Raw genomic sequence first — 23611 nt, forward strand, 5'->3', positions numbered from 1 at the left:
GTTAAACAGCGTTTATAAAACAAATGTATGGACTGCAGTTGCAATGAATGCTATCTAGTTGCATCTTCCACTCTAAGCAATGAGCATTGCCAGCACGGCATTGAATTGTTAACCGTCCTTAATTTTGACACGTACTGTTTGACTACGGCTTGGGTAATGTCATCTGTTTGGTGTCGAAGATAATCTAGTCTCAGATAAGGCGTTTTTTTTCTGGACGTTGTCCCAGTCATGTTTTTTTTTTTTTTGATGATTCAGCACAATTGTTATATTTTCTGATTACGCGCCATTCTTCATTTCATTGGGTTCTGTCTGTGAAGTGATATTTTAGATAACATTGACAGAGAGTTTGTCTTCAACCGAAATAGTAATTGTCTTGAACTCGCCAGGATTGTTGAAAGCGACTTTTGTTTGGTCAAAATAAAACTTTTCTAATGGGAAACAAAAATTGTGAAATCCAGAGTTCAAGTCAACGAACATTTCCATCAAAATCAAGCAAATTAAAATTAAAATTTTATTTAATTTCGAAATAGTTTTATTTTAAACATGGTAAACATTTGAAAATATGAAACAAAGCCACTTTAAATTCCATGACACTCTTGATTGTGGGCTTTCACTTCGAGTATATGTCAACGAAATAAAACTACTTTTTCGGAACAAGCCAAGACGAAGCAATTTTGTTTCATAAAGCGTAGAGCTAGTAAACCTACCAGTATAGTTTTAATTTTTAGAAATGAATGCAGGCGGTGACACTGATGTGGCCACTAACTCATTAGGCTACCCATCGCAGAATCCCGATTCCCTGGCTACTCACGTGACTGCATTCAAGTGGACGCACCACCCGATTTTTCTTTTTGAATTTGTTTTTTAAAAACAAGCAAACCAAGGAAAGATGGCGATTTCGTGCCACGTTGCACGAATTGCGTTCGGATTACGAGGAGGATTTGTTCTAAAATCCCAGCAGTTAATTGCGACTGAAGACGTTCTCAGGGCTAGTTTTGGGAAGAATCCCAAATCGATGAACAAACAAACGGCACCATCAGTAGTCTACACTGACAATAAGCTTGATTTGGCAGTGACGATTTACAATTCACTGAGAAGGTGCCCAGACAGCCTTTATCTGGTCCAGATTTGAACCAGATGAAGGCTGTGTGGGTAGTCTAATGATATCAAAGGCTGTGTTTCCTCCAGCTAGTAACATTTTTATACTGAATTCACATTTGCAGACGTAGAATTATGTAAAAAAATGCTAATTTTTCTAGTAGCCTATTGTCACGGCCAGTTGCACAAGCGGAGGAAACTTGAGGTTGTCGTTAAAGTTTAATGTAGCCTCTCCTGCATCGTAGGCTAGTTATTGGGTGTCTGATGGTGCAGGTGGTCTCTGTCGTATTCAGGCACTTAGGTGTTCAACTCACATGACCATAGAACTTGGCGGATAAGTCAAAAGCACGCTCTCCGTGATTTAAAATTTCTAGCTTTTGTTAAGGTCAGTGGAGTATCTACTTCTGTTATCACTATTTTTTGCGCTGCGGGTTTGCCTACCAAGTCTATTGGTGTTGTACGTATTGCAATTTATTCAATTAAACCACAGTATAGTCAGCACGTCACAGACCAGTCATTCTTTCGCTTGTTTGAAACTTTAACAGTGGTCACGTGATTCGCTGGTCAACTTCACGCTTAATGAATCTTTCATGGAGGTCACGAAACAACAGGGCATCGTATCCTGCAAGATCGTGTGTTGTCTCCTCGTCCTCTGCATCGGGTAGTGCGAGTCTGTGTGAAACAACGAGATAGTGCAAGGATACAGTCAATAGATAGTAGATAGATAGTCAATAGGCTAGACAGTACAAGAATACAGTCGATAGATAGTACAAGGATACGCAGTCAATAGATAGTACAAGAATACAGTCAAAAGCCATCACTTCAGTAGAATTGTTATTGCTATGTAAATCAAAAATATCCTTTATTTGTCAACTTTTTTGCAATTGGGGTGCGTGCTTGAGCAACGCATTTCAGGACTGTTTTTCATTCAGGGTCATCTGATGGATTAATTCACAGAACACAACACTTCGGTGTAGCTGCGCGTTCCGGGTCGAGGTTCTGTTTTGGCAGTCTTCATTTCGCAATTTTATGATGTTACTTACAGGGAAACTGCGTGAAGGTGATTGTTCTCCCTCCAAGAACATTTAGACCGCGTTGCCTCCACCGCCCAAGAGTGGTAAAAGACAGAGCCCCTCAACCCCTGGAGTGGCGAAGAAGGTCCAAACAAATAAGAAGAACACAATTGAAAACTTTACTCTGTCAGCCTCGTTGACCCGATATGCGTCAGTGGTTCAAAGCCACTACAAGTCTGCCAAACTTCCAAGAATAACCTGTCAGAGGCTTTGTCAGTCAGAGGATAAACATTCAAAGCAGGGATATCTTTAACTAGTTGTAGATAGGCTCCCCCTGATTCAAACCAACCATTTTTTCATTTGAAAAAGGTTTAGTCTACTCGCGATAGAGCATATCACTTATTTTTTAGGTCTTTAACGATAAATCTTCTTTGCTCACATTGCTTGAAGAGATACTTACGGGATTTTTACAGATTCTAGTCCTTCGTTGTCTTCCCAAGCCGCAGAATTTACCACGAGGTAGTTGACATCTTCCAAAGGAAGACCAAGGGCTCCAAGAAGTGCCTGCAAGAAAAAGATCCTTTCACTGTCTTTGTTGAGAGTAGTCCGCCCCGATAGCTCAGTGGTTACGCGTCGGGCTCAAGATCACGTGGTGCTGGTTCGACTCCCGGGGTGTGTGCTTGAGCAACGCATTTTCAGGACTGCTCTCTATTCAGCGGCACCAAGTGAGTGGAATAATTCCCATGCAACAACACTTCAACAAGTGGAAAACTTCACTTTGTCAATCTCGGTGACCGGCCCTGCTTCAAGAGCCTCTACAAGTATGTAAAACTACCAGGAATAACTTATCAAGACTTTGTCACTCTGAGGATGAAGATTCAAAACCAACCAATCAGTACCGTATCCAAAGATGAGGTTGTAAATTTTAATAGAATCAACAAAACGAATCGAATCTGAAATCGAATCAACAAAACTAAAATTGGGCTAAAACCAGTTTTTTATTCTAAATTTAAAACTTAGGGGCACAAGAGATTATTTTTATTTAATAACAATGAAGATAGTTTAGGTTTTGAAACTTTTCCTGAACATAAGTTTAGCATCTACATTTTGGGTTCTTTATTTTTTTGATTAGCTTGACCAGGGCAGTAATATTACACCATTGTGATGATGTCACACACTCTTTAAATAGGAAAAGAGGTAGCTACCGTGCTTAACCCCTAGCTTTTCATTTGGCTGTTGTGGTGATGAAAATAGTAAAATTAAAGTTGCAGTTCCTTACAAAACATCAGCATTAACAAGAGCTAATCTAAAAGAGCGTTGACTGCCGACATATATCCATATAAGTTATAGGCAAAGCCGTCGAGAATTGAGAATGCTTTTTTCGCAATTCTCTGCTTTTGAAGACTTAATTTTAAATTCAGTAAAATGGCACAATAAACTTGTTTAGGGTAAAAAAATAAACGCAAGCAACCATTTTACCCAACAACACACTCTGTAGGTTATAAGTTACATCATGTTGAAGTTTAATTTGTGTTTTTTTACTTACAAGATCTAGTATTGCAAGCACGATTTGAGGTATTTCGTCCACCTTTGCAAAATCTTGCGTTTCCCCTGGAATTGTTCAATTCCTTCAAAATGCAATGACGACTTCTAACTTGCCTTCCTCCTCCACATGACTTGGAACAAGGCCCATAAGGCAACCACTTACCCCAGCTGTATCCCTTAGGGCACAACCCTCCACGACAAAATTCCGTTTGTCTGTCTATAATGTTTGTACTAAGACAAGACCTGGACCTCGTGCGTCTGCAGCGCACCGAACAAGAGCTCCATTTACTCCAGGCTGAAATACGTTGCCCTGTACACGGGCGGCGATCCGTACGTGGTCCACGACAATTGGGTCTTTGACCACTGTCGATTGGGCGTGACATGCATGTTCTTGACCTGGTTTGGGTCCCTCGGCCGCACAAAGCCGAACAGGAACCCCAGCTGCCCCAAGCACTCCATATCAAATCTGAAAACATTTTTTAGAAAAAACTATTCACTGAAAAACATTCCATTACCAAGTAAGCAGACGTACTTAAAATGCAGCGTATGGTTAAAACCCTCAATTCTAAATTGTATTGGTAGATGCCGTAGCTGTAGCCTATAGGCCTAGGCTTAGGCTACTGGCCTTTAAGTCTACTCTATATGAAACCTTCTTTTATGGAATGTTCGTAATGTGAGCTTTATCTAATGTGATGTTTATATAGTTGTGATAATGCGCTTTGTCTGGTCTGAAGCTTAACTCATTCGATTTTAAAACGTGGTCGTTTCCTAATCATAAAACGCAACAATGCAGAATTCGATACAACATCATTGCATCACTTATAAGCTTTAACACAGCCCTTACATTATGATTGGCACCAGAATATGGAAATCTCTGAAAGGGGGCGCTGAAAAAAAAGATTAATAACCACTGCCCTGATGCGTCGTGCAAAATTTGTAGAGCGTCCCTCATAATTTCATGAAGTAACAAACCAGAGCAATATATTAACCTCAAACATTTTGTGAATTTAGCTCAGTGCATGTTTTTGATCCGAGATGAAAGAAAAGATAAAACAGGTACATTCAATGGCGTTTCTTACCAAAAGTAGGCTACCGATTTAATACTGTACAATTATTGACACACTGCTCACTTTCTCTTGATAACATATCGCAACAAAAAGGTTGGTAATGTAGGCTATGGGCAAATCCATTGTTGTTGCGTTGCGAAACCACATAAATGTTTGAGAGTTTGGCGTTGAATAAACTTTGAGAATCACCGGCTTAAAATGCAACTCGATTGGATTTCCTCGCTACTGCTCTAAGCAAGGTGGCAAGACCTCATTGGCATTTGAAACGTGAAGAATATTTGTTTTACGCCATTGACAACTACAAACGAAAATTATTGCTATTGTCATCCGCATTACAATTTTTTCATCTGCACAAGTGCGTACCATCCCACGGGTTGAAAGGCATTGACCTAGACTCCACAATTGAGATGAAACACAAAATGAACTTTACGGCAGAAACAGCTTTTCGTTTGAAGATGTTTATGTGCTTGTGAAAGTAACCGACCTTTTAAAAATCCAGGTTCGTTTTATTTATCTCTTGCATAAAAAATGTATCAATACATTTTGTATATATTTGGGGTCCACAAGCCTGCCATCGTAGAAATTGGGGGTTCACGGCCCCAATAAGGTTAAGAACCACTGACCTAGAGGATAGTAGAAAATAGTAGGATAACAGAATTTGATGTGATTTGCTCTGCTTGGCTTTTCTGCTTAGCATTGAGCACTTTAATAGCATTTATGGTATAAAGATTTGACTATAGTTGAATTTAAACGCACAACTACTCCACTTGAAGTTTAGATACATTATGACGATTTTAGATTAGTCCATGTTAACCGCAAAGCTTCACCCAAAAGATATATGTTTTGCTTATAGCCGTAAGAGAATAAAATATTTAAGGGGTGCAAATTAAAATTCCCCAAATTTTGTCTTTGCAAATATATTTATAAAAACGCAACATTTTATGGTTTGCCCAAATAACTGAACATTTTTTCCTGAAATTCACGACGTTTTTTTTGTAGTGGAGTGCTACTGTTCCCCCTGAATCCCTATTTTCTACGGCTATACTTATGCTACACACTATATGACTAAACATCAAACACCTAAGATTGTAAAATGTTTCAAGAACAATTTCAATAGTTTTTTTTTTACATATTATTAAAAGACTCTTTCACCTATTCTAGAGCATCTCCCATCTCTGCATAGACGCTCTTGTGGTATGACGTTGAATTGTACTCCGTTTAATTCGCAGATACGGACACGTTCTTGTGTGCACTGGCTGGTGCAAGTATCCCATTTTGTCCATTCTGAATATTGTCCTTTTCCACGACAAGGCCTTGTGTCTAGCTTACTCCCCTCACAATCGTCTCCTTGAGTGTTATTCGAGTAAAGGCATCTTCTAGATCTTGTTTGCTTTCCTTCACCGCAAGGTGGAATGCAAGCACTCCATTCGCTCCATCGTGTCCAGGATTGAACTGCAAAAATAATAACCACACATTTCACAAACGAAACCGTTTTCTCAGTAATAAAGTATTAAGCGAAACACTTTAAATATAACAATGTAGTTTTTGAAACCTTGGTAATTTATAAGCTGAGGTGTAGCCTATTTTGGATTGTAGGCTACTCCATTTTGGCCACATTAGTCAAGCGTTTCAGCCAACACTCTCATAATATTGTTGGCGCAATAGAGATCACTACACAGTACACAGTTGACAGATACAAGGCCCACATAGGGGCTACGCTGCCGGCACTGATGATGGTAGCAAATAGAGACAAAGCTGTTTGAGATTTTGTGTGCATTATGATATTTGTGCATATATTAGTTGGCATTCTTCTTGTGCTTTTCCATTTCTCTGTAACTAAGTTGCTGCTTGCAAAGTAGCATATAATTGAAAATTAATTTTGTATTAAAACTTGTAATACATTTTTATAATAATGTTATCGGAATGGCGTGTTTATCAAACCAGAAAGAATCCTAAAAAAGTTTTTTTCAAGAGGAAGGTATTTCAAAGCTCTTTTGTGCGTTTGTATTAACCCATTAAAAGCCGCCACAAGTTCCCGTTGCTCTTTTTAGGAAATATTTCAGCCACAAAGTTGTATTGTCATAACTTTTGAATTAGTTTAATAAAATTTGATCATTTTTGCTTTTTTGATGCATTTTTTTGTTTGCCTTTTAAAAGGACACCGCCCACATAGTCAAATGTAAATCTCGCGATACCCATAAGAAGGTGTTTGTTTCGATAGAAATTTGTCAGATCTTTCTTGAAAGACGTTCAAAGTTATTATATGAACATATTATATTCACGGTAACCATCGGCATAGCTAGTGGGGGGGTGTCCCCCCCCAGTTGGCAGTCTCCCCCTCGGTCGGAAGCTTGTGGCAGTAGAATATTTTTAAACGTAAACAAAAAAGCATAGTCAAAATCTTTTTTGAAATGGATTTGGCTCGTATTCTATTTGCTGGTTCCTACTTCACGCGTTCAGGGGTGCAAAATCATGGTCCGCCGCGGGCGGCATAAACCATAGCGATACGCCACTGACAGTCGTCGGCTCCAGCTCGTGACCGAGAATTGGTTTTGTCATCAAATCAAATTTGGCTTTGGATGGTGATGTCATATATGGCTTTGGAGGCCAGTATATGATGGAAAAGACGTGGGCAAAAGTCACATTGTATGGGGGGTAAGGATTGTATAGAGGGAGGGACGTGGTAGTTTTAACATTTCTAGTGTTCGTTTTTTTTGGGCTTTTTGTATCATTTTTTTTTTCGAAAATTTCCGTGCCTTCCTTAGATCTTTTTCTCCAGAGTAATCTGTCACTAGCAAGGTTTTCCCATGAATCCAGATCAATGTTTGCATGGTTGAGGGAGACTTTCAGCTGATCTTTGTATCTCATTCTTGGTCTTCTGGAGGGGGGGGTTTCCTGTCTCTAGTTGTCCCTCCTCGTTGTTTCTTCTCATAACATGTCCTGTCCAGCGAAGGCAGTGTTGCAATATGGTGGCTTCTGAACTGCAACCTAGCGCGATCAAGGATTGCATCTTTGGTGAGACAATCTTCCCAACGAGTGCCTAGCATTTGACCCAGTTTCCTCTGCTGAAAATTTTCAAGACGTTTGATGTAACGGCGGTATAATGTCCAGGTTTCACAAGCATAGAGAAGAGTGGATAGAACGACTGCCCGGAGGACCATAATTTTTGTGCGGATAAATATAGCATTGTTGTTGAAAACACGATGGTTAAGTCTTTCATAGGCACAATGTGCTGCTTTTACACGATGTTCAATATTCTTTGACAGTGTTACAAACAACCAAAAAAATGTGGCCATGTGGCCGGTGTCCTTTTAAAAGGCAACAATAAATATAAAGCAAAATAAACAAATAAAAGAAGCAAAACCTTACACAAATTAGAGTGTAGTAGGAAGCACAATATTATAAAGTGTAAAACGATGAAGAGACATAATTCATATCTATTATCAGTAGGCAATAAAACATGCATGTTCCTCCTCACTTTACTTCATCCGGCTCTTCTCTTTTTTCAACAATTTTCAAACTTTCACAAAATTCAGAAAAAGTACGTTGTTCGCAAATGTTTATCAACACCTTCCAAAACAGACCCTAAACAACTACTAGCAAGTCCAAAATGATTCAATCAAAATAAGATGATGCAATACTGATGCATTCAAAACGATGTCCTTTTAAAAGGACACCGGCCATGAATGGGTTGCGAGATTTAAGATCTCGTTTTGTTTTGCCAACATGAATGAAATTGCAGTAACCAGAACTCTAACAACACGGCAGCTAACATTGTCCGGTAGTTCTTGTGTATTTAGCCGTTTACAATAAAATCTCTTTAATCTCTTCATTATAAGATCCCCTCACAAGGAGATCCCCTTACAATATCTCGACTGAAAAAAAGTGTCATCGAACTACTTAGACTTGAGAATTCAATTCAAACACATGAATATAGTTAGAACTTTATAAATATAATTATACGAGATGGTTCGTAATATTAAGTTCAAACCTGTTTACAATTCTTAGTTAGAACTTTTAAGGCAAGTTTTAGATACAATAGGATGGTTTACAAATAGTTCACGTGAAGCAAAGAGCATCACCCAAACATAAAGATAATTATAATAAATGCTTATCCTATACACTGTGCAAGTGAGCTTAAAATGATTATGCTTATGAAATATTTCGTGAGTAATTTCAACAGTTTTTTACATGATGAATGTTGAAAAACTTTTTCACCTATTCCAGAGCACCTATCTTGTCTGCATGGACGCTCTTGTGGTATGACGTTGAATTGATCTCCGTTTAATTCGCAGATTTTGACTCTTTCTTGTGTGCACTGGCTGGTGCAAGTATCCCACTTGGTCCATTCTGAATATCGTCCTTTTCCACGACAAGGCCTTGTGTCCAGCCTACTTCCTTTGCAATCGTCGCCCTCAATATTATTCGAGTAAAGACATCTTCTAGATCGTGTTTGTATTCCTTCATCGCAAGGTGGAATGCAAGCACTCCATTCGCTCCATCGTGTCCAGGATTGAACTGCAAAAATAATAACCACACATTTCACAAACGAAACCGTTTTCTCCTTCATCAAGCATGAATTTGAATACTTAAGTGCTAATGAATATAGGAAAGTAATTTTTGAAACGCTTAATGTGATGTGATGGCTATTACTCGTTTTCGAGGATGATAGTCCTCGCAATAAGTCTTGCGAAGACGCCTGTGCGTGGGTTGATTAACGTGGACTCGATGGCGCACACTCAACAAGCACACATAAACTTGACAAGGCCATCAGCTTTGTCAAATGGCAAGCCAAGACGATTGGAGCTGGTGACATGCTGCAGCCTTCATCCGCCTTCACAGTCGTTGCGCTTGATTGACTTCCTCCGCCTGCTCCGCCGTTAGGGACTTGGGTACTTTGGACTAAACGTTTAATAGAGTACAGCCCAGGGTCAGCGTCTGTTTATTCTAACAGATTTTTGTTACATGTTAAATGTTGAAAAACTTTTTCACCTATTCTAGAACATCTTCCGTGTTTGCATGGACGCTCTTGAGGTATGACGTTGAATTGATCTCCGTTCAATTCGCAGATTTTCACTCTTTCTTGTGAACATTGGCTACTGCAAGTATCCCACTTTGTCCATTCTGAATATCGTCCTTTTCCACGACAAGGCCTTGTATCTAGTCTACTCCCCTCACAATTGGTGCCCTCAATGTTATTCGAGTAAAGACATCTTCTAGATCTTGTTTGTATTCCTTCACCGCAAGGTGGAATGCAAGCACTCCATTCGGTCCATCGAGTCCACGATTGAACTGCAAAAATAATAACAAAACGTTTCAAAACTGACACTGTTTTCTTATTCAGCAATCAAGTATAACGTCAATCTGAGTACTAAAGATGATAGCAATGTAGTTTACGAAACACTCAATAGTCTATGTGTTGAATTTTTGTTATTCCATCATTTTTTTTTACATGTAAGTGTTGAAAAACTTTTTTACCTATTCTATGGCATCTTCCGTGTCTGCATGGACGCTCTTGTGGTATGACGTTAAATTGTTCTCCGTTTAATTCGCAGATTTTCATTCTTTCTTGTGTGCACTGGCTGGTGCAAGTATCCCACTTTGTCCATTCTGAATATCGTCCTTTTCCACGACAAGGCCTTGTGTCAAGTCTACTCCCCTCACAATTGTTGCCCTCAATATTATTCGAGTAAAGACATCTTCTAGATCTTGTTTGTTTTCCTTCACCGCAAGGTGGAATGCAAGCACTCCATTTGGTCCATCTTGTCCAGGATTGAACTGCAAAAAGTAATTACACGTTTTACAAACAAAAGTGGCTTCTTCTTCAGCAAACAAGACATAACTGTTAGAACCCTCGAGAGTCCATGCATTTTGAATTCACCTGCATAGCCAACATTCTGTTTATATTCTTCATGCTTTTCAGCCATTTTGATCCTAACGAGCACTCTCTTAATGTTGTTAGTATAACAGAGAGTACAGCACAATTCATGGATGCAACACTCACAGATACACTACTGCCACTAGAAGTGGTGACTGTATACATAGTGGAGTATTTAAGGTTTTATGCGTTGAAAGACAATCTGTAGATAAAGAGCTTTCGGCCACATTTTCAATCGATCTAACAACAAAATACCGGCACAGTTGATTTTTGTTACAACAATTATTTTGCCAGGATTAGAATGTTTACCACTATCAAACTGGTGTACGGTCGATTGGTCGACAGACATTTGGTCGACAGCACGTTTGGTCGACAAGACATTTGGTCGACAGGACGATAGGTCGACAGAACGATTCATTTTAGGGTTAGGGTTAGAGTTAGGGTTAAGGTTAGTTAACTAACCCTAACCCTAAAATAAATCGTTCAGTCAACCTAACGTCCTGTCGACCAAACGTCCTGTCGACCTAATGTCTGTCGACCAATTGTCCTGTCGATCAACTGACCGGGTACCAGCAAACTCAGGGTATAGGCTGTAATGCTCTTAAAAACGACACAGAACAGCCACCAACATTAAACTGCTCACCGTTTCTACACAAACCCCCGGAGCATAAGCGAGTGTCCCTGGAAGGCCCCTTGCAGTCGTTGCTAATTACTTTTGAATTAGATCCGGAGCGGCACGTTCTTGTGCGAGATTGCAGACAGTTTAATCCACACTTTTTAAACCTGCTCCAAGAGGTCCAATACGAAGCTGGGAAACAAAGGTGTTAGAGATTGTTAATACAAACAAGTTAAACACATCTGCTCCGTTAGCTCAGTGGTTAGGCGCCCGACTCAAGATCACGTGGCACTGGTTCGGCTCGGGGTGTGGCTTGAGCAACACGTGTCAGAACTGCTTTCCATTCAACGGCACCTAATGGATGGAATAATTCCCCGGCAACAACACTTCAACAATCGGAAACTTTACTCTGTCAGTCTCGGTATCCGGCCTTGCGTCAAGAGCCTCTGCAAGTATGCGAAACTACCAGGAATAACCTGTCAAGGTTTTGTCAGTCCGAGGATGAAGATTTAAAAACCAACCGAACCAACCAAACTTCTCATCATTGCTTACATCAAAAAAACTACTGCAGTCTAACAATCGTCATTGTCAAATTATCAAGTGATTGTTGATTTTAGGTTTTACTCACGCGATGGAAAAAATTGCCTTCCACAGAATTGAAGTGGCCTCCGCAATGAAGCGTCTGATCTTGTTAATGCTACGAACCTGTAGGGCCACCTAGGGTCCGTTCGCATTTCCATCGGCCCAGCATCGCATCTAGTTCAAGCGATATGATTGATGATTTTGGCGAGGACAAGGTTCTTCATTGCTCCAAGTTGCACTACTATTCAGTACAATGAGAAAAGTAGTGCAGCTTCGAGGCAATGAAAGACTATTTGCTCGTTATTTTCAAGTTTTGTTGGCCGACTACAAATCATCTTTTCAGATATTATGGTAGTCAGAGATGGGCAAGATCACCGGTATTGGTGATCTTGAAGATCAAGATCACCCAACAGTGTGATCTTGAAGATCAAGATCAAGATCGTGATCTTGAAGATCAAGATCACTTTCAAGATCACTTTTGTGGTAGGCCTACTTGAAAAAATGTAGTTTTTGATCGATGAGGGTGCAAAAAAAATTGACTCGTAAGCAATCTAGTTAAAGGTGATTGGTATTGCAAACTTTTGTTTTTAACTACTCGAGCACTGGCCTAAAAACTGTGGAAAGTTAATGACTGTTGCTATCATCAATCGTTGCTGTAGTTTGAGTAGGATCGTAAGTTTGCAACCTCAAGGCCGAGGGTTATTTTTGGACTACTTCGGTCGTGTATAGTCCGCCCGTATTGGATGCCTGCGCATAATTTGAGCTGCTATACAGTTCTATCTTCATCAAGGGCTTTCAGACCATCCAGCTCTGATAGAGGTAGGCGCAAATGGTTGTTTTGATTTGTATCTAATGGAATAGTTCTCCAATAGATCACTTGAGAAAGAAACCTCAAGATCGAACAGCGCTGGTTCGGCTCTCTATAAACCGTTTCAAACAAAATCAAAAACTATATAAAAAAGGATAGCATCTATTTACACATTTTATGTACTATTTTTTATTTTTAACCTATATTATCCTAAACAATTCTCAGTCTGGTTGGTGCACTGCAGTGTGGAGTGTGCAATAAGCCACTTCACGTGACCAAAGTCGACTATACTGTAGAGTAAATTTTTTTTATCATCGCTCACTTAAACTTTTCAAACATCTAAGATTGGATCAACGAAAGCAAACAAGTTTTTGGAATTCACAAAACAGATATGTAAACAAACTTTAGTCATTTTTTGTCATTCTTTGATGGACAGTCGTGGGCTAGGTTACCACAGAAAGCTTTTTCAATTTTGAAATGGCAACACTAACCAAACTCGATTGAGACTTCAAATCGATTTTTATTAGACGCAAGAGTCATATTAGCAGTAGCTAAATGGTAGTAGTTACCATTAATTAGGCTACTCCGTACAGTACCAGTTCAAAAAAAATGTCTCTATAATATGTAGTAGGTCAACTTAAATTTCAAAGTGATCTTGATCTTATTGACTTTCAAGATCAAGATCACACAAAAAAAAGTGATCTTAGATCAAGATCACCAAAATAAATGTGATCTTGTGATCTTCAAGATAAAGATCACTTGTGATCTTCAAGATCAAGATCACTTGTGATCTTCAAGATCAAGATCACGCCCATCTCTGATGGTAGTTGTTACTTGTTCGCATTGATAGTTAATTTGACCGACAACAATAGCAACTTTAAAATAACATTGAAAAACACAGCCTTTTTTAATTGGACTTTTTGTAATTTAAGCTGCATTTCGATGTTAGGTAAAGAGCTGTATCACTTGTTTGTCGTATCCAGGCTTACACCCGGTGGTTGAAGATTTAGATTAAGTGGATGGGAAAGCAAGGAAGCCAATCTTCGTGTCTACCTTCAGGCATGTCTTCAAGTGTCCTGCCAGAGACACAGCCGCATGCTCTTGAGCGGTGTCGAACCGGCGCCCTTTCGATTGCCGTTCCAGGCCCCCACAACGGCTATGCAGCCGACAGCTGTATCACTGTCACGCGTGACAGAGAGAAAAAAAGTAGACGAGCACCAAGCTAAAAGCAATGTTAATACTACTTACGGATCTCTAGTGTCGTTTCGTATGAAAAACGACAATCTTTCGAAATCAGGTCTTTGCGATATCCTCGGCCCATCCATCATCACACAGTCAGCGTACCTAGGGAGCTCAGTCTCGTAATAGTTGTGTCTGGGTTTAGTCGGGATTTGTCGTTTAGTCCGACTGATCAAATGCTGATAGCGATCTGTGAGGTAGAATATTGGATTTACAAGAGGAAACAAACGCAGATACAGTAAGATTAGCTATAACTTTAAAAACGAAAATTGATTGAATCTTGATTCCCGGACTAGGAAAGCTTCTTGCAGAGCTTAATCCTGGCATTTTCGCATACTTGTAGTAGACTAGAGGCTTTGAATCACTGACGCAGGCCCGGTCACCGAGATTGAAAAAGTGAAGTATCCGACAGTTGAAGTTTTGTTGCCGGAAAATTATTTCATCCATTAGGTGCCGCTGAATGGAGAGCAATCCTTAGAATGCGTGCTCAAGTGCACACCCCGAGAGTCGAACCAGCGCCGCTTGATCTTGAAGATTCGTCGTTTTAGAAGTCGCTCCCGAACCAACTGAGCTATCTGGGCGGAAGCAAAAGACACGCAAAGAAATAACATAAATCAACAACAAAGCCATATAGGCAGAAGCACTAATCCTAAAAAGAAGGGTATAGGGCCTAGTCAGGGGCCTAGTTATAGGGCCTAGTTATAGGGCCTAGTTATAGGGCCTAGTTATAGGGCCTAGTCAGGGCTATAATTAGATGTGGTGCAATGAATTGTTATTTATTTATATGTTTTTCTTGTAAATGTTGCAAGTGTCAGCAAATTATCTCCTACTTTCCTCAAGTGGTTGATCTTCTGAGTAATGCGCTATGCACGTACGAGCAGGATACAACAGGTTCGATTCTGGGACAAGGTAGCTAGCTATTTTTTCTTGCCAGCACTCCCGAGTAGATCCCCCACCAGAGGCGCTGCAAGTATTCGATTTCAAAGTAAACAATTAAATTTTTGTAAATATTAAATAAAAACAATTTGTTGGGTTTGTTTACAATACTAGGCCTAATAGTAATTAAGCCTATGCGAGCAGTATAGGCTTAGTAAAATTACTATAAGCTTATAACGTGTCACACAATATTGTAGATACAAAATGGTTTTCGCTCTACAGGCTATTTAAAGTATTTAGACACATGATGAAGAATGTCTAAAAGCGGTTGATTAACATTCCAAAGAAAAACCTAACCCACATGAATTGTACAGAATTTTCAAAATTTGATTTCTATCAGCTCAGTGTGATACTATTATGCGAAGTAAAATGTTAGTTCCAGTAGACTAGTAATACAATAATGTGTGCTGAAACAAAAATTATGATAATATAATAGCCTATATATGATATCATAATAAATTGTAGGCTACAGCTTGCAATTTATGTAGTTCTACTGCTATGCTGAAATACCTGCAATAAACTGATCCAGTGTTCAAATGCCACAAGCTCTCTAGAACAGTATAGTCCACAGTGGTAGACCAATCATAGTTTGAATCGGGAACCTATACCAAGAATAAATGACATACGTTGGATAGTGGTGGACAAGTTTATGTTTTGGACGTTTTAGAATCAAAGACGGCAGCAAAAAAAACGAAACAGGAGAAAAAAAGGACATTTAGGCTACGTGCTTTATCTCTCTGGGTTACTCTTCAACTATTCGTAACAATTAATTAGATGACTTTAATATAGCACCGTGATAGGTTCTTCCGTGCTCTAATCAGTATCGCAAGGCTTATTCCAAAATATGTTCAGTTCAACGCTGGCAATGAGGGCTAGACCAAACTGCTTATGTTTGTATTTTAAACTGACATGACAATCACAAAGCACAGCCCGGAAGAACTGCGACAGTTAGCCTAACTGAAAATCGCCAATTATGGAGACATTTAATTGACGCCAATTTGCATCCAAGTCAGGGCCTGATTTAGCTGATGGGGGGCCCTGGGCACTTTTAGATCGGGGGGCCCCAGTGAAAAACAATTTTTTTTGCGCCACCCCCCCCTAAATCCGGGTCTGATCCAAGTGGTATGAAATCAATTAATATTATTTGCTAGTATTTTGGTAATTACCCAGGTCAACAATTTGAATCAACATTCTGGTGCATGAACAAAAAAATTGTTTCTAGGGTAAATTTGGGTCGTTGAGTTTGAAAATAACGTTCGTTTTGCAGTATCAAATCTGTTTCTTCTTTCGCTATAGCTTCAGTAAGAAACATAACATATTTGGTACGTGAAAATGGACTGTATTTTTGGATTCCCTACCCTCGAAGACCCCAAAAGTATCTTATCTGTTGTACCAACAATTGCATTGACCAATGATGAAAACCATCTTTAATGGTTTCTTCATTAATTACAATAAAAAATTTTCAAAAGTTTGATCGAATTGATTTAAATTTACTCTTAGTAAAGTACGTATAGCTCTCACCATAAAGTTCATACACGCCGTGAAATAAGCTCGAAGTCCTGCAGTCACATCTGCTTCTGTTAGGGCTGCTCTTTTAAAGCGGACTTCTTCTTGGAGTGAATGCTGACACCCTAAATTACATTAATGTTAATTGTATCAATCTCAGTTTTACTCTCAAAGTTTTAGCTTAAGCTACAAAGATAAGAAAACTATTTGCTTTTAATTATATCTAATGTCACGAGAGTCATGTGTGTGCCATAAATAAGTATTGACTTTATTAGATTTGACAATAAGTTAGATCAGGATGAATCAAAAGTGCCACTTCATTTATTGCATGACAACCAGCTCAGTGGCTGAGTGGTTATTGCTCTTGGCTTTATCTCTGGTAGATCTGGGTTTGATTCCAGGTAAGGTCATACGAAAGATTTAAAAACGACACCGATTGTGATCTTTCTTGCATATATAACGCAGTGATGATACGTCGGGTAAGTCGAGAAATGATGTGATGACATCTTGATTGTAATGCAAGATGGAAACAGATTGCTGAAGATCTCAACTGCTGTAGAGCAAACCATGCGACTATTCATTACGTTTTAACATTTGCGCCATTGATCAATGGACGAGTGAGAATTGGTAGTAGTCACCACTGCACAATAACGATGAACTAGAGTAGACAGCAAAACCTGCTAAAAATGACGGAATTCGGTGTCTGGGGAGTATAATGAAATTTATAAACAAGTTAGGTCGATGAAGGAAATACTTTTCCGTGTTTCAGTTATGTTTGCATTGTTGAAGTGCTTTCCAGCTTATTTAAAAATAAATCTTGAAATCTAAAGTTTTAGGTTAAATGTACCAACACTAGGTCATTTATGATCAAATAAAACTTGCCGATTATGAAATTTAATATGTGGACAATTTCTCTCCTTTGTATAACAACCGTAATTCTCTGATTAGAATTGCGGATTACTGGTCTACCAATAAATTTGGGATAAGATGATACTCGATAAATTAAGCAGAGAATTTTCTTAATTGGCCTGTCCATCCAACCATTAAAACCAACTAATAATCATCATTAACCAACCTTTAATTGTAAAGTTTCAGGGACGCACGCCTTTGCCACGATTGATTTGTATGTTTCATAGGACGTGCAGAAAAAAAAACCTTTTAACTAAAACAGGAAGTAAAAGCCAAAGGATAAACACGCAAAAATACCGCCAGACATTTGTTGCTTGTATCTCATATTACGCTACAAACAGGCCCGCAACCAGCAAATATTTTCGGGGGGGGGCATTTAATTTTTATCAAAGAACAAACATTAAAATAAACACACCAGTGCTGTGCCCTGTGATTCATAACTGCTTACTCATTTAAAATCAAATTTAAAAATGCCTAAGCCCAACTGAGTAGCTTATTCACCACGCTATCGCAGCTGCTTTTGATCTCGAATTATTTAGTTGTTTTAAACGCTTTTTATAGTGATGATGGATGCTGACATTGTGTATACGCTAACGAAACAGATAATGAGGATGCCAGCCTAATTTATCGAACACAATCGTTAGCATGGCTTCCAACCAGCGTAGCCTACTTTCGGTCTCCATAGTCTACACTCTACACTGCAGGGGTCACCAACCTTTTTTGCATGCGGGCCACTTTGGAACTAAGAAGGGCTGTGGCGGGCCGCACTAATAAAATTTTAGGTATAGGTTGACTCTCATGCTAGAGAAGAACGCATTTCGTACCCAGTATCTAGAGTTATATGTTGTTCATATTTAGGCTATGTTAGAATTCCACAGCAACAAAATTAATCGAACAACGCTACTGCCAGGCCAAGCTCCTTTTACAACACTTTTGACTTTTTTAACAATGCCTAATAAACGAGGCCACTTGTTTTGCGCACTTATAACGATCGGAAGCGAGCGGTTTCATCAGAATATTTATCGCAAGAGTGGTATTGTCACTTCGCTTCACAAAAGATATCTTGCAATTAACAATTTCAGTAAATAAGGAAATGTTTGACACATCGCAATACAGGCAACAATAGTGACCTGCAAACATATCAGCGAAAAATATGCTCTAATAACAGAAAAAAGAAACCAGGCACCATGAAACAAACTCTTGTGGAAATCATCGAAAAATCGCAACTCTGTCGTAATTCATGAAGAGTCTTCTTCCCTCTAAAAAAGCAATGAGTTGATTTTTCATCCTTTTTGTGAGAGTCTATAAAACCTTCTTTCTTTTATTATAGACAACTGTCGCTTGCGGTGCTTATCAGCGTGGCAAGAATTTGTTGATTAACCACATTTTGCAGTAGGTTACTTCAGTGTTTTTCAACCTTTTTTGAGCCACGGAACAGTTTATGCATTAAAATAATCTTGCGGAACACCAAACGAAATTTTATAATGATGCAATAATATAAACAGCACAACAACAATTTATTGGCTGTCAGCTTTCTCAGTGCGATATCTGGGCCTGTTTGGATGAGCACAAAGCTGATATTCGGGCAGGAATTGCAGAAAGACAAACGCGAAGCTCTTCCTCAACAGTTCTCAATTTTTCTCGTTTTTTAACTTTTATAGCAGTCATGCTTGCAAAACTCATCTCACACAGATAAGTTGTTGAAAATGGAAGCAAAGTCAAAATAGCATTGTTTGCCACAATAGGAAACTCCTTGGAAGTCATCACCCAAAAACGTTCCAAAGGTAGATCGGAACTGTTCTTTATCTGTAGTCTATAGTCCTGTTGCTCAACACAACAAACAGTGTACCAGCCTCATTTTTTTAATCAAAAATCGATTTCGCTTTTAAAGCATCTTCAGTTTGATATTGTCAAGAGAAAAATAATAATAAAAAATTCTTCAAAGGTTAAAAGTTTAGATATTATGACGTAACAATGCATGTTGCGCCACCATGGAAACAATGAAACAAATTATATGATCTATTACTACGTAATTACTAATGAAGAAAACGTAACAAGTAAAATTAAATAGCATGAAAACCAAAAGAGTCTACAAGTTTTATCAAATGAAGTAAAAGATAATTAATAAGTTTCTACACTGTCGATTCGATAATCAAGAAATTGACAAAATTAATGGATGTTCTAAAACAATTACGCAGGCAAATAACAATAAAACAATTAACTAATCAATGAAATCAAAAGTATTGACTGTCTATGCATAGTGATATTATTGAGATTTTGCTAAAAAACTTAACCAGAGCAATTGCATGAAGTGCACAGCAAACAAATGTGCTATAGTAGGCCCACAAGTGTTTTTCATTTAAATTTAGGCAAAAACATTTTTTGAACATTTATTTTGGCATCTAACAATTGATACCACAATTCTTCTTTGTGGTCAAGTTTGATTGGGTTTGGTTCTTCTACAAACGTGACTTCAAAGCAGTCTGATAATTGAAGATTTCCCAGTGAAGCATCAGTATGTATTTTTTGGTAATGTTGTAACAGTGCCGTTCTGTCGGTTTTGTCGGAGGAGTTGCCGCAGTTACCCGAATTCCAAATGGAGCGATGTTTGTTCCAACGTGCAGAAAATGAATTTTTTGTTTGTCCAACGTACTGCTCTTTGCAAATTTTGCAGGTAGCTACGTAAATTCCAAAGTTCTTACATGTCAAATTCTGTTTAAGACGAAAAAGTTTTCCTGATTGCGATGTAAGACTGTGTGTGTCACTGACCATACAAGAAAAGTTTTTTCTACCGCCACACAATGCACAATTTCCGCACCTTTTTGAAGATCCAATGTTTTTAATTTTTTTATTTGAAAAAGCCAAATCCTTGTAAGTCGTGACATAAGATGCAATAGTTGGTGGTCTTTTGAAGACAATACTGGCTGAAGATTTTAATTTCTTTTCTTTGTCTGAAAGCGTCAAAATGTTCGTAAAAGAGGAAGCCCAAATGATTCTTTTTTTGTCTGCGTTGGTTTTCTTCTCCGGTGCAAGTCTAGATTTCCAAGTTTTTGCCAAGTCAATAATGCTTTTGGTCATTTTTTTATTAAAGCCAGAGGCTATGCATTTATTGTACAAGCGAGTTAAACTCTTCAAGTAATATGGTTCAGTTTCATTTAATCGACGCATTCGAATGCATTCTCCATACACAATTGATCTGAACACACTCTGTGGATGATGTGAATTTCCATGAAGAAATTTTGAAATCTGTTCTTTATCTGAACCCTAAGTTTCTGCTGACGAAAATTACTCTTGATATTATGATGCAATAATTAATACAATAATTTTTGATATTATGATGCAATAATTAAAACTTTCTTCGTTTCAACCTGAAATGCGCTGCTTTTTGCGATCGCGAGGAGTGTGGATTAATTGTGTCAAAGGAGTGATTTTCGACCGGTGTTCCATGGAACACTAGTCAAACTAATAAATTTCTTGCGGAACACCTGACGATCTTTCACGGAACACCAGTGTTCCGCGGAACACCGGTTGAAAATCACTGGGTTACTTGCTTCGGCAGTACATATGCTAAAATTGGAGCGATACTGAGATGATTAGTACGGCCCCTGCGCAAGAATGACACGCAAAATCGTGAAGCGTTCCATGTGTCATTAAAAACAAAAAACTTTTTGCAGTACTAAGCTAAATATTTTCATTATACAATCAGAAAAAGTCTTTAAATTTATATATAATATTTTGCCAATTTATTATAAATTGAGTTGGTAGGCTACAGTGCTCTTCAACCTTTTTGTCCGTGGTACACCTTTTTTCAATTTTTAATAACTTTGTATACCTCACAAATAGCAATGTTTAATTGTGCACAGGAAGTAAAAAAAACTAATAATTAATTAATTGTTTGTTAAAGTAATTATAGTAGTCTTGAACTAGGCACAAGAAACTACGCATGCAAAAGTGTAAAAAACGTCAAAATTGAAGTTGATTTAATAGCTAGCTTGTTGTTGCATTGTTTCGGCAAGTTGGACAGAACGTGGTGTTAGCTCTTTCTCTATTCTTCCCCGCATTGAAGAATCAATGTCAAGTATCGAGTTTCGTTTGCTTGACTTGATCTCAACAAGACTGGAAAATCCTTCTTCACACAAATAAGTGGTAGGCATCTGCACCAAGACATCAATGGCTTTTTGCGCGAGTTTCTGTATTCGGGAAATTCAAAATAAGAAACCCAACATTCTGTGTAATCCACTTCTCGAAAAGAGTACGGTATTTTTGATTTAAATCAGCCCGTAGTTCCAATAATTCCTCATCCTCAGTTGGTTCGTCATTAAATGGTTGGATAATCCATGAGTTGCTTCCAGGCATTGTTTGTTATCTTCAGGAAAATACGTAGTCAAATTGTCGGCAAGTAATTTCAGGTGACTAACAATAAGGGCAGACAAGTTATCTTCAGTAGAAACGTCCTCGAACTCCCAGCTAAACTCTTTCATGTATTGACTTAATACAGGAAAGTCATTGAAGTTCCTCGACAAAGCATTCTCTTTCCAGAGTGCAATTTTCATCATCAGCGCATTGATCTTGCTAGTTGACCGAAATATATCACCCCTCTCCCTTGAAGACTGATGTTCACTTGGTTCAAACGATCAAAAATCGACGCCATATATGCCAATTTTGCAATCCAGAATATGTCACGAAACTTGGAAGCCCTTGGGTCACCGTGTTCAGTGTAAAATGCCCCTAATTGTTTGCGAAGTTCAAACACACGGGAAAGAACTTTCCCTCGCGATAACCACCGTACCTTTGTTGTGACTTCCACTATCACAGATCTAAGCTGTATACCTTTCGTATACCCCTCTCCAGCTGTATACCCTAGTTTTGATTTGGTATACACTTGGGTATACAGTATACCCGGTTGAAGAGCACTGGGCTACACCGACCTATTTTGCCAACAAAAACTTGCATAAAAAGAACACTGCTCGAGAAACACAATAACGGTGACACGCACACTAGTGTTTACATGACATTTGCAAACTTAAAATAAGCAACCCTATATTATGCTCACAGACAATTTCGAAAACAGACGTTTTAATCAACCACTGGGACAGTGTGGCTGGACATCGCATTGGAATAATTGTAAGAAACCTCCATCTAGAACTATAATCTGATTGGTCGGTCGGTGGAATCGTATATAAGCGAAAATATGCTTTCCGGAAAGTATTTTTTGCCTTCGTGCTCTTTAACTCCTCAAGAAAAGTATTTTTGGTTATACTTGTACGCTGATACCTTCCGCGGGCCGCAGCGATACAGCGTGACGGGCCGCCAGTTGGTGACCCCTGCAGTCTACAGTATGGCTGTACGTGTATAGTCCATTATAGTAGCCTACATTTCATACTGCATAAAACGCCTAAAAAATTTTCAAAAATTTTTGGGGGGGGCAAATGCCCTCAATGCCCCCCCCTGGTTGCGGGCTTGGCTACAAACTAAAGGAAAAGCTTATGACCATGTTGCACACCTGGCCAAGAGTGTTATTCCCCAAGCAACAAAAGCTGTCATTTTTATGTTTAGTTACCTTCTGCAGACGTTAAATCAATGTAAAAATGACAGATTTTGCTGTCTGGGTCCATTTTCATTATGTACGCTTCATTACATCCGGTCAATATTTGATTGTCACTGCTTTGAGTTTGTTTGTGATTAAGGAGTTGCCTCTAACACGGCTTTGGTACGAAGCAACTTAAAAATTAAAACTGTTCCATGGCTACTTGCGCTTTGCCCTTAGAATACCCCATAAGCATCACAAAGGGGAGACCAATTGGGCACTTCAAGGTCAGTTTGCTCTATATGCCATAAACGTTACTGCGACGTCGCTGCGTTGCCTACACCTAAGGGGTACTTTATTGGTTAGATTGTATATTCAATTTAAAGAAAATCAACCTGCTAGTATAAACCTATATCAATCCTATAATAACCTTGTTAAACTAAGCCAATCATCAGACTCCAACTTTTGATTCACGTTTGTCCCCTTACTCAGATCCTAAAGATCTCGATGGTTGTGAGAAGATATCAGTAAGTTTTGTTTTAGCGTAAGACATTTACATATAATAATAATGTTAAATCAGTACTGTACCTTGGTTGATGGCGATCATGGAACTAAATACTGCAACCAAAACGATAAAGTCCAATTGTTTCATATTTTTATCCTTGCAACAGCGCTGCCATTTCCAAATTACTGATTTTTCGCTCCACGTTTTGCTTATATCTGTTAATTACATTTTTTTCTTTCCCGATTGAAAAAATATGTTGACAACCTTAAAACTTGCTGGTGTTTCAAAATATCCGGTTTAATGAAACCCATCCATCGTGACTTTAATGAAACCCATCCATCGTGACTTTAATGAGAGCCATCCATCGTGACTTTAATCATGT

At 38.7% G+C, this 23611-nt stretch overlaps 1 protein-coding gene and 1 non-coding gene across 2 annotated transcripts; one reads left to right on the top strand and one right to left on the bottom strand.

The window, feature by feature from the left end:
* Nucleotides 1-1567: 1567 nt before the first annotated feature.
* On the bottom strand, nucleotides 1568-18961 carry LOC145770263 (SCO-spondin-like). Its single transcript, XM_082581861.1, has 13 exons — nucleotides 18806-18961; nucleotides 15293-15384; nucleotides 14677-14810; nucleotides 13856-14036; nucleotides 11846-11973; nucleotides 11245-11409; nucleotides 10202-10501; nucleotides 9716-10015; nucleotides 8942-9241; nucleotides 5876-6175; nucleotides 3658-4122; nucleotides 2572-2675; nucleotides 1568-1770 (listed from the first exon to the last, which is right to left on the bottom strand). Exons 1-13 carry the CDS (start codon nucleotides 18959-18961, stop codon nucleotides 1696-1698), a joined length of 2700 nt encoding a protein of 899 aa, XP_082437987.1. The 3' UTR covers nucleotides 1568-1695.
* A 1779-nt stretch (nucleotides 18962-20740) lies between these two features.
* On the top strand, nucleotides 20741-20847 carry LOC145771447 (U6 spliceosomal RNA). Its single transcript, XR_014289234.1, has one exon. It is a non-coding gene; the product is annotated as a U6 spliceosomal RNA (small nuclear RNA).
* The last annotated feature ends 2764 nt before the right edge of the window (nucleotides 20848-23611 follow it).

Source organism: Aplidium turbinatum, chromosome 5, assembly GCF_918807975.1.
Source record: "Aplidium turbinatum chromosome 5, kaAplTurb1.1, whole genome shotgun sequence".
NCBI classification, from domain to species: domain Eukaryota; kingdom Metazoa; phylum Chordata; class Ascidiacea; order Aplousobranchia; family Polyclinidae; genus Aplidium; species Aplidium turbinatum.

Coding starts and splice junctions, on each gene's coding strand:
- LOC145770263 (XM_082581861.1), bottom strand. CDS start 18,961: ATGACTTCCAAGGAGTTTCCTATTGTGGCAAACAATGCTATTTTGACT. Junction 15,385..18,805: donor CTGTTGAGGAAGAGCTTCGC/GTTTGTCTTTCT, acceptor TTCTTGGTATAG/GTTCCCGATTCAAACTATGA. Junction 14,811..15,292: donor ACTGGATCAGTTTATTGCAG/GTATTTCAGCAT, acceptor GAATACTTGCAG/CGCCTCTGGTGGGGGATCTA.